The following is a 12,074-nucleotide window of genomic DNA, read 5'->3' as shown; positions in this document are numbered from 1 at the left end:
TCTATATACCTCCCTAACACAAGATTTGCTGGTAGATCTTCTTTCAGTGGTAAACTAGTTTGAGTATCTTCTATAGTTACGGTGTAATAACAATTTATTGAACACAGGCTTAAAACTCTCTAGGTAAAAACAATAAATAATCTGATTCTTTTCCTTTTATAATAAATTATGCTTCAATTTTCATTAAAAGCATATATAGGGGCTAGGGCTATAGCTCACATGGTAGAGTGTTTGCCTAACACTGGGTTTGATCCTCAGCACCACATAAAAAAAAAATTTAAAAAAGAAAGGTATTATGTCTATCTACAAATAAAAATATTCTAAAATAAGCATATATAGTAATGATCAATGTTAAAAATTTTTGTATTCAGAAACAAAACTATAAATTAAAATAAAAATAAAGCACTACATATTTAAATGAAGACTTAACATATAAGAAAACAATAACTAGGAAAATATAAACATTTAAGGGGCTGCACTTTGGGACATCCTCTCTTGGGACCTGATGGCTTCTGCAGGCTGTGCATCCTGCCAGGTGTGTGTGTGTGGGGGGGGGCAGGACATTATGCCTCAGTGCCTCATTGACCCCCAGCACATCTGGAACAGGGATTGGGACGCTGGCACCATTGAGCTCTGGACCTTGGAGCATATCTTTGACCCATGGAAAACTATTTCAGCAGCTGCAATGCAGAAATACCCAAACCGTATGAACCTGAATGTGGTTGGAATTGATGTGTTAGACAGGCATACAGATCGCTCTGGAAAGCTGTGTAGCCATAGACTTCTCAGCACAGAGTCAGGACTGCCTTTGACCCTGAAGTCTCTTATTGGTGCAGCAAGAACCAAATCATATCTGCAAAAACATTCTGTAGTTGATCCAATATTTGAACAGTAAGATTCAAGAAGCTGAGGATATAATTACATGGTAGAGACCTGGTCTGTGCAAGACCCTGGGTTTTTCTGTACTAGTGCATAGGTCGTGTGATTGCATCAAGTGCATCAAACACAGGACTGCTTTAGAAAGACGAGAATCCATCTTCTTCTCATTGCCGTGTTTTCACAGAGAAGCAACTGAGCAAAGGACAGTCAGATGCTTAACAAAGGAGCCATATGAGGAGCTGAGGTTGTGGCTTAGCAGTAGAGTGCTTGCCTAGCATGTGCAGGGCGCTGGATTTTATCCTCAGCATCGCATAAAAATAAAACAAAAAAAATAGAACCAAATAAAGGTATTTGTCCATCTACAACTAAAAATTAAAAAAAAAAAAAGAGTCACATGACACTCACTGTGAGAGGAAACAAACCTGTAATCCTAGTGGCTCATGAGTCTGAGGTAGGAATATAATAAGTTCCAAGACAGTCTAAGCAATTTAGTGAGGACCTCATCAATGTCAAGAGATCATGTATCATTTCCTGGCTTTCTGGTTTCTTAAGAGTTGTCCCTATGATTTTTTTTTTTTTTTTTTTTAGCACCTGTATAGCACAGAAACCTGGTGTTCCTGATCTAGGACAGGAAGCCTAGAAAAGGATTCAAAGAATGGCAGTCTCCAGACTCAAAGGGGGCGGGGGGGGGGGGGAATGCTATTTCTGAAATCATTGTGGAAGAGCCTTCAGAGGAAGCTTTGACCTTAACAAATTCAAGACAACTAATACTGGGGAGAAAGCCCTAAAGTAATGAAGGCAGAAAAGTCTTTGACAGGAGAGAGTCTCTTAATGAGCACCAGAAAATTTACACTGAAGACACAGCTGAATGAAATCAGAGTGGGAAATTCTTTATTCATAGGGCCATACTTGCAAAACGTGTGAGAATTCACACTGAAGAGTAACACTTTGAAGATAATGAATATAGGGAAGACTTCAATAACTATTTATTGAAGAGAGATATCTATTCATAAATAGAATTTCTTCCTAGAGAGATATCTATTCATAAAATCAATATGAAAAAGCCTCAAGTGGAACTCTTAGTTTATTAAACATTAAACAACTCATATTAGAAAAAACTATAAAGACCCTTTATTTTTATTTAAAAAAATTTTTGATGTATGAAATATGATATGTCAAGAACTATGTAATGGTTCAATCCTCAGCACCACATACAAAGATGTTGTGTCTGCTGAAAACTAAAAAATAAATATTAAAAAAAAATTCTCTCTCTCTCCTCATCTAAAAAAAAAAAACTATGTAATGTTTTGAACAACTAATAATAAAAACTTAAAAAAAATTTTTTTTTGGTACTGGGGATTGAACCCAGTGATGCTTAACCAGTAAACCACATCTTCAACCCTTTTTATTCTGAGACAGGGTCTTGCTAAGTTGCTGAGGCTAACCTTGAACTTGTGATCCTCCTGGCTCAGCTTCCTGAGTTGCTAGGATTATAGATGTGCTCCACCATGCCTGGTTATAAAGACCTTTACTATATAATTGAGCAAGTACTTCAGACTTCTACAGTAAGATTAATGACAAGACAAAGATTAGATCAGAAAATAAAAGTAAGTATGCAGTAAATATTACTGATGAAAAATCTAAATCATTTTGTCTTCAAGAAGCATAAATCCCTACTTTGGGTACAATCAGAGAAGTCAAATATTGTTTTCCATTGTATACAATGAACTGAAGAATATTCTGCTGTCAGGTATAACTGATTAGAACAAATAAATACATTAAAAAAAAAAGGCATAGAGTAGGGGTTGGGGATTTAGCTCAGTGGCAGTGAGCTTGCCTAGCACACGTGCAAGGCCCTGAGTTTGGTCCTTGGTCCTGAAGAGTTTAAAAAAAAAAACACAGACTAATTTACTGAGTAAAAAGATCATTATTTACTTTATATGTCATCAATAACTTCAGTTTATTCTACTTTTATAGGTTTATTGTAATATAATTTATATGTAACAAATACTCATTTTTATGTGTATAGCCTGATTAATGCTGATAAATGTACATAATGGCTAAATTACCACAATTATCTACATCTAGAGTATTTTCACTACCACTTGGGTGGTACCAAAAAGAAAATGCCTTTGAATGCTAGCTGGCAAAAAATATTGTGTGGAATTCTTACATCAGGATTAAAAGAAATCATGGCAAGGGCTTATAAGAATATAAACAAACATACTTAATTTGAAAGTTAAAGAAATGATGGAACATTTATAGATTTTTAGTTAGATACAATTAAATGTTCTGACACGAATTTCCATGTATGTTGGTATTTACAATCTTCAGTATTTCCTTCTAGGCTGATCGCCACTGTACACTGTACAATGCTATTAATGTCTACTGATCTGCTCCCACATGTGCCTCTAGGATTTTCATTTCAGTTATGTGGGTAAAACATGCTAATAGCAAAACTACCTCTTGGTTCTTCATGTTACCAGTGACTATTAAAAAAAAAATAAAGACATTAAACTCACAGAAGAGAAAAATAAGAGCCCACAATAGCTATATTGAAACTTATGAAGGGCTATGCTAGAGGAGAAAGGAGATATCAATCGTGTACAATCTAAAAATTCGAATCCAATGATTCATATCTAAGAAGTTCACTAGTAGTGGTTAAAGGATTATTGTGAATAGCTACAGTTTGACAGTGCAGACAAGACTATCTCCCAGAGGAAAGAAACTCATACTCAATCCTATTTCCCAAGAAAAACATGTAAATATGTACACATCACTTACTATAATGGAGGCCCCCAAACAAAACAGATATGTCAAAAAGCTCACAGCCATTTGGGGGAAATAAGATGAAATAATCAAAGAAACAAGTTTGTATATAAACAATGTGTTTTTCCAAAAAATCTTGTTTTAGATAATATGAGCTGTATAGGAATTCACATACACAAACACACAAATATACGTACGTACACATATATACTCTTAGAATGAAGTTTTAGAACCTGGAAATACTTTGCAAAATGGACAACTAAAATTGTTCTACAGCTTCTTATCCAGAAAATAAACTGAAGAGAATAAAAACTACATGTCCCCCTAAAAATTATCAATATGACAGTAACAGCTAGATTTGGAAAAGTTATTATTGCAGTTTTATTTTCCCTAGACATTCTACTGAAGCAGAGACTCTGAAGTACATTTTCACCAATATAAGAATGTCACGGGGATATAGATTTCAGCTCTAACTTTATATAAATGAGGGGATGCCTTACACATTGAATTCTGTGCTAATAATAAATGTTCCAACACAGATTGAACAAATCAGTTGCCAGATATGTTACAAAAAGATTTAAGCATCTAGTGAATTCTGCTTTAGTGACTTTTCAAGTCCCTTCTACTTTTAAGGCTTGAATCCTATGATCACTATGATGAGAGGAGTGAGAAGAAGCACTCATAATAAAATGTGATCACATTAATATCTTCTCTAAATGAAAATAATTATTCTGAAAATCTCTAGTGGTTATGCTTATGTATTTTATTAATATTTGCTATTTCAGTGTTTTGAAATTTATATTTTAGAGGCCCATTCAATGCCTCAGAACCTAGCTTTTTTGTACTTCCTTCAACATTGTTGAGTACCAGTCTTCCAGTGAAGTAATATAATAATATGCAAATGAAGGTCTCATATACAACTGGAGTGTGTTTTGATATAACCACTTAAAATTATCTGGCAGTATCTAATAAAATTCAACTTATTAATCCTATGAACCCAGAAATTCCATTCTTAGGTATCTACTCAACAGACATTCACACATATGTTCACCAAATACTGTTCTAGTACCAGTATTTGTAATAGTCAAAATTTAGAAATTTCAAATACCCATCAACATTAGAATAAAAAAATAGATTGTGGCATAGTCATACAATGGAATGTGATCCTCTGTAAGGAGCATAAACTCCAAGTGTACATGGATGAATTTCAAAAATATAACACTGAGCAAAATAAGTTAGATATGAAAGAGAACATAATATATGTGTACAATGTCATTTGTTCACAGAATTGAAAAAGTGGCAAAAAATAATCTATGGTGTTAGAAATCAGTATAATGACCACCTCAAGTAGGAGGGGTTAAGTGGTGAACATGAGAGAGAGAAGCAGATGGAGAGGAAGAGAAACTGCTAACAGGGCATGAGGCAGGTTTGGGGTCTACTAATATACTGTGTCTACTTCAAAGTGCTTAAATTTTTCTTTGGCAAAAATGCATCAAAATTTTGTATATATATATCATTTTTTTCAATAAAAAGTTTATAGGAGCAGAAGTGTTGGGAAGTGATATTGACTAAATTATATTATTAATATTATGTGTAGGACTAGGGATGTGGCTCAAGTGGTAGCGCGCTCTCCTGGCATGCACGGGGCGCTGGGTTCGATCCTCAGCACCACATAAAAATAAAATAAAGATGTTGTGTCCACCGAAAACTAAAAATAAATATTAAAAATTCTAAAAAAAAAAAAGAATTCAGCATCACTTTAAAAAAATATTATGTGTATGTTCAAATACATAACAACAAATCCTATTATTGTACTAATAAAAAAACTATAGAAAGAGAAAAAAAAATTGTAGGAAAAACTGGGTACAATGGCACATGCCTACAATATCAACAACTTGAAATGCTGAAGCAGAATTTCAACTTCAAGGCCAACCTCAAGAACTTAGCAAGACCCTGTCTCAAAATAAAAAAGGGCTGAGTAGCTCAGTGTTCAGTGAAGTACCCCAGGTTCAATACCTAGTACCATCCCTACCCCCACTCCCCAAAAAAGTTTATAGCAGGATAGTCAGAATAGACATCAAAACACTTAAGGAAAAAATCAGTATTCTTCTGAAGATCTTACTGAAAAATTTGTCTTCATGTAGTTTGGGTAATCTGGAGAAGTGCTGAAGATACAAAGCAGGAAAGAACTATTATAACTGGCTAATTCCTAGATGAATTCAGACAGAAGCCAGCACTCAGTATTGGTGTCTAAAGACACTAACTTTAATTGCTGTGTTTCTTGAACTATTTCTTACACTAGACATATTTTCACCCTAACTTGTGGCAAAAGCAATGATTACTGAGTCCTGGATTCAAATCTGAATTCCCTTCAAGGCAACATTAGGTCAGAGATTGCATATTGATTTATTAAAAATTCTATTCTACATATCATTAGCTATTTTATCAAGAAAGTTTTCTCAGTATTAATAATTCCTCTTAGGCAGAATTGGGCCAGAGATTTGTATATTCATTTATTAAAAATTCTGTTCTACATGTCATTAGTTACTTCATCAGGAAAATTTTCTAAGAATCAATGTTCATAGTGTTAATATTTTAAAAACTAGGTTATTATTTCCAGAATGTCTAGAAAGATAAATTTTTAAATAAAAAATAAACATAAAATACAATCCCATCTACATAAACAAAGCAGAAAAAGAATAAGGAATTATAACACATGATCAAAGAGAAGAATGAGAACCAGATACCATTAAAATGTTCTTACCGGTGCAGTTTACCACCATAAAATGGCTTAGTATGAAAGGTAATGCTGGCAGAATACCCAGTTTTTGCACAGTTGACACTGACTTTGCCACCAAGTTCTACCCATGGAACAGTCAAAATTGACCGGGCATATGCACAAGGAAGAGAAAAAGTATATTCTTCTCCATGCTCCAGTAGACTGAGGATGCCTGTGTATGAAAACATGGTTAACATCTTTTTAAAGAAACACAGTGCTACCAAAAAATTCACTATTTTTTTCCCTGTCCACTACATAACCTAGTACATGATTCCTATCTTCCCACATGATTATTTTGTTTAACCTTCATTCAACTTTGGATGATACTGACTACATTTACAATTACATTTGATAACATTTCCTGGTATAGTGAATCAGATTTATTTCACCATGATCTTACTATCCCTTTGGGGTTTATGGGACTAATAAATGTTATAGTGGAAACTATCTGAGTTCCCGCCAATGCTAAAAAAAAAAGAAAAAAAAAAAAAAGTCCATTAGGCAGAGCTCAAGGACATGTTATACTGTACCATGTTAAGATCTGGTCACTAGTTAGTACTAATAACTTTTTCACAGCAGCTTGGGAATAACTGAATAGCTACTGTATAAAGGTATATATAGCTGGTATGATGGCACAGGTCTGAAATTCTAAGTACTAGGAGGCTGAGGCAGAAGGATCCCAGTTTGAGCCCAATCTGGGCAACACTGTAAAGACCCTCTCTAAAAATAAAATTAAAAAGGGCTGGGAATGTATTTCAGTTGTAGCATGCATGAGCTCCTCCTATTCAATCCCCAATACTGCAAAATAAAATAAAATAAAAAGGGATAGATAGGCCTTAAACTCAGATACTATGATGGGAAAAGTGTTCTTCATTCTAGTCTATGTATATCAAAGAAGAAAAAAATGTAATTCTATCATAAAAATTAATAATTTGTAAATTATATACAAATATATAAAATAAATTGCCAATTTCTGAAATATTTAAGGTGAAGCTACAAGAGATGTGAGTGATGCTTGTGTTTTTTGATACTTGGGATTGAACCCAGGGATGCTCTATCACTGAGCTAGACCCCAGTCCTTTTTAGTCTTATATTTGAGACAGGATCTTGCTAAGTTGCCCAGGATGGCCCTGAACTTTTTTTTTTTTTTTAATGGACACAATTCCTTCCTCCCTCCCTCCCTCCCTTCTTTAATGTGGTGCTGAGGATCAAACCCAGTACCTCATGCATGCGAGGCAAGTGTTCAACCACTGAGCTATAACCTCAGTCCCTGGCCTTGAGCTTCTGATCTTCTTGTCTCAGCCTCTTAAGTAGCTAGGATTACAGGTGAGCACTTGGTGTAAGTGGTGGATTTTAAACAAGTATTATTCTTTTTCTATATTAAATGATGCTATATTAAAGATGGTTTAAAAAAGGGAATTACATTAATGAGTACTCAATCTATATTAGAAAATTAAGAGACACTAAAGGATAGATGAGCTACATTATTAACCTTCCTGAGCTTCTCACCTGTGTCCTTATCAGACCAAATATTTAATTGGATATGAACTTCTACTATGAACTCACGCATTTCTCTCTTAATGAATGCACTGTTCATTAAGTACACTGTTCTTTTGTTTTACAGTACTGGGGACTAAACTCAATTACTGAGCTACATCCCCAGCCCTTTTTATTTATATATTAAAAAAATTTTTTTAGTTGTAAATGGACACAATACCTTTATTTTTTATATATTTTTATTTGGTGCTAAGGATCAAACCCAGTGCCTCACACACACTAGGCAAAGGCTCTCCCACCAGTCCTTTTTAATTATGAGACAGGGTCTCCCTTAGTTGTCTAAGCTGGCTTCAACTTGGGATCCTTCTGCCTCAGCCTCCCAAATTGCTAGGATTGCAGGCGTATGCCACTGTGCCCACTCTGTTCTTAATGTTCAAAAAATAAGGGCAAGAGTCACGATAAATATTTTTATATGTTTTTAGGACAACCAAAGACAAACTGAGATTATAATGTAATCTACCCAAAGCAACATCAATTATTTTTTATTATTATTGCTCTTTACAGTCTTCATAAAGGGCAACAATAAATAAAAAGTATTGAGCCATTTCAGAAGAAACATGTTTCTGGTTGTAGTATATTTATAAAACAGAAACTGTCAGAAGATAAACAACATACTTGAGTATATTTTATGGGTTAATAACTTAATGCTAAATTGGGAAGGATACTGCATTTTTATTACTTTTGTAAAAATATGTAATCTTTAAATTGGGTTTATGATTTTTACATTTTTAAGAATATATTTAGCATAAGCAGTGAAAAATGTAGCATTTAAAATATGAAGAATACACAACCAGTTTTGAATACATGTGATAATGGAAACATTAGGATAACTGAGATTCACAGAATTCTAAAATCTCATTTATCTATTAAATAAATGAGTGTTTCCTTATTAAAAAAAAAAAGAAAAGTATAAGGGGAACAAAATTAATTTTCATAAATGCCATTCCCTGATTTTATTTACTTCTTGCTGAGGGTAACCAATAGAAATTTAATTTCCAAAACACAATGAATGAATACATACTAGCATTTTGATAATAAAAATTTTATTATTATACACTTCCTTCAAGATTAAAGCATGGTTTGTTTGTTTTTTAAATCAATTTTTAAAAAAAGATTAAAGTATGGTGAACATAGTAATGTTTTTCCTCATTTCTACAGAGATGTTCTCCTTTTTTGGGAGTGGGAAACACTACCATTACTAGATTCTTTCTGTTACATAAACTGGAAAGAACAACTGTCCTTGGGATGAGAAGGTCGAAAGGTGAGGTTCTAAATGTGGCTATGCCTCAACCTTTATAATCTTGACATGTCCCATCACTCTAAACTTCGTTTTTTTCATCTATAAAATAAACAAACTGACCTACAATGGGCCTAAGGCTAGTGGTATAGAGCATGTATCAGAAGGTGGCAAACTTTTTTTTAACTAATAAAATATAATTTTTTTTATATTATAAAAGTTATAATTAATTTGAGATATCACTTAGTAATTGGTAAAACATATCACAACGGAACTTAAAAAACAGGACAAACTGAAAAGGAGAATGAACTATTTTCTTACAAGCTATAATACAATCTTAAAATGTTATGAGTCAGGCTGAATTATGCCATGCTTACACTGGAAGTTTACATTCACAACAAATTATTCTTTGCACACAGTTTTTCTTTTTTCTGTCATTCTGTTTTCATTAACGTTTTAAGAATTTCTGTGGAGGTTTTTGTTTTCATTTTGTATTCTTGCCCAAAAGACACTATTTTCTCAAATTATTTTTTCATAATTTTTTGATGAAATAGAATTAAAATTTGGAAATGTATTTTTAAAATAGTCCATGAGTGGCTGCTAATATAAGAGATATACATAAAAACTTTCCTAGAAGATATTTCTTGTAATTTTTATAATAACGAAATAAGGGAACAACTTCAATGTCTACAGAAAAGTAGTTTAATAAAAGATAGTAAATGCATTTCACGGAGTATTATATAGTCATTAAAATGCTGCATCAATGTCATGGGAAAATTAATATATTTTGTAAAAAAAATTAGCAGAACACTATACATAGAATTAATCCTAATTTTATAAACTTTGAACATACACTCTGACTCAAAATAAAAAAATAAAAAAGGCTAGATATGCAGTTCAGTGTTCGAGTGCCCCTGCATTTAATCCCAAGTATACTTAAAATCAGAAATAATTTACTTTAAAGGAAAATTCACATTAGTCCATAGATATACTTTACTTGCCGGGCGTGGTGGTACATGCTTGTAATCGCAGCAGCTTGGGAGGCTGAGGCAGGAAGACTGAGTTTTCAAAGCCAGCCACTTATCAAGGCCTTAAGCAACTCAGTGAGATTCTATCTCTAAATAAAATATTAAAAAGGGCCAGGGATGTGGTTCAGCAGTTAAGCTCCCCTGGGTTCAATACCCTATACCCCCCCCCCCCAAAAAAAAAATATATATATATATACTTTTCTTGTGCCTCAACATACATCTGGAACACACTAGGAATCAGATAAAAAAAAAGCAGTATACACAAAACTTCCAATTGTAATTAATATTTATACAGATTCCCAAAATTAAAAACTGTAGTTTTAATTTTTTTTTTAAGATGGACAACATGTCTTTATTTTATTTGTTTATTTTTGTATGCAGTGCTAAGGATTGAACCCAGTGTCTCACCCATGCTAGGCAAGTGCTCTGCCACTGAACCCCAGCCCCAGCCCCCTATAGTTTGATAATAAAAATTGGAGAACAATTTTTCTGCTTACCTTCTCCAACCATTGTCACACCTATTGACATGCCTAAGAATTTGCTTTTAGTCCAGACATGTGCATTTACACACATCTTCCTCTCTGCACATTCTGCATAAAATCCTGAGACTGGAGGATGATGGGAAACCTGCTCAGCAACAAATCTGACTGTGTAATAGTCTGATCCCACCTGGCTTGAAGAATCTTCTGATAGAGAAGTATGATTTGTGACTGCCTGGGTGGAAGAGCTGCTGGCAACACTGGATGTAACCTCGCTTTTCGGCATCCTCCAGGAGCAGTGAAATGTTTCTCCAATGATAGGATTGTACGGTTTCTTAGCAATGGCTCCCTTACGGCCTTCATGAAATGAGGTAAGGTAGTACTCAACAAAGCGAATCATTCTGTCCTCAGCTGTGGCTCCGTTAGTGATGGTTATAAATAGGTCTGGATGAGACATAAAGTCTGCATACATTTCCAGCAAGGAACGCTTCTCTAGGATAAATGTAGGGAGCACCACCTAAAACAACAATAACAAAAATGAACCAAAAGGGAAAATTTAATTCATGTGTATACCTATAGACAATTATTTGTATGCCTTGAAAGCATTCATTATAAATAGATATTAAAAACAAAGATACAAACAAAAAGGATTTCATCTCAGTAAAAAATAAGCATACTTAAAAGGAAATGAGAGCCTGCCCAAATGGTTAAGATTAAATCCAAATTTACTGAGAAGATCAGATAGGGGAAAAAAAATCTTCAAACTTTTAGACTAGATAAAAGTATCATCAGGAAAATGGTTTTAAAACCCAAAGTAAATGTGAGCCATGTCTTTTCTCCTTTCTTACCTTGAAAATAAACTATAGGTGACTGATCAAGATATGAGAAGAGGCAATAAATGCCATTTCCCGGGAACAGACTAAAGAGTTCACAGACCAAGGTAAAACCTGTATCTTGTAATTAATGTTACGTACAAGAGAAGAACTTCTGACACTAAAGGCAGAAAAGAAAGATTAAATACTTCACTTAGAACTGGAGAGGCACTGCAAAATGATTCAACTCTTTGTGAAAGGAAATTGGTGATATTTTTCAAGAGCCCTAAGATGTTCATATCATTTAGCACAGTAATTATTTCTACAGAAATCTAGCTTAAAGCAAAGAAATAATATGAATGAAAGAAAAGGAATGTAAAATGAATTAAAACAATTTACATTTTATGATTTTTTGCAGATTACATCCTTTTCCTTAGACTTTTCAGTATAGTATACCAATAGATCCCTTTTATTTTTTACAGAAAGAGGATTTACTATTACACTCCCTGCTGTACCAAAAAAAAATTAGATTTT

At 33.7% G+C, this 12,074-nt stretch overlaps 1 protein-coding gene across 4 annotated transcripts in view; it reads right to left on the bottom strand.

Annotated features, from left to right (window-relative positions):
- Positions 1–12,074, bottom strand: part of Osbpl11 (oxysterol binding protein like 11) — a 78,327-nt gene that overhangs the window by 26,602 nt on the left and 39,651 nt on the right. For all 4 annotated transcript variants that reach the window (XM_076867252.1, XM_076867251.1, XM_076867253.1 and 1 more), the window contains exons 10-11: positions 10,747–11,245; positions 6,413–6,599 (exon numbers count right to left, since the gene is read on the bottom strand). In XM_076867252.1, coding sequence (XP_076723367.1) covers positions 6,413–6,599; positions 10,747–11,245 — 686 coding nt within the window. The remainder of the gene's footprint in view (positions 1–6,412; positions 6,600–10,746; positions 11,246–12,074) is intronic.

Source organism: Callospermophilus lateralis, chromosome 10 (genome assembly GCF_048772815.1).
Source record: "Callospermophilus lateralis isolate mCalLat2 chromosome 10, mCalLat2.hap1, whole genome shotgun sequence".
NCBI lineage: Eukaryota > Metazoa > Chordata > Mammalia > Rodentia > Sciuridae > Callospermophilus > Callospermophilus lateralis.
This window is presented reverse-complemented; position numbering and strand designations above follow the sequence as displayed.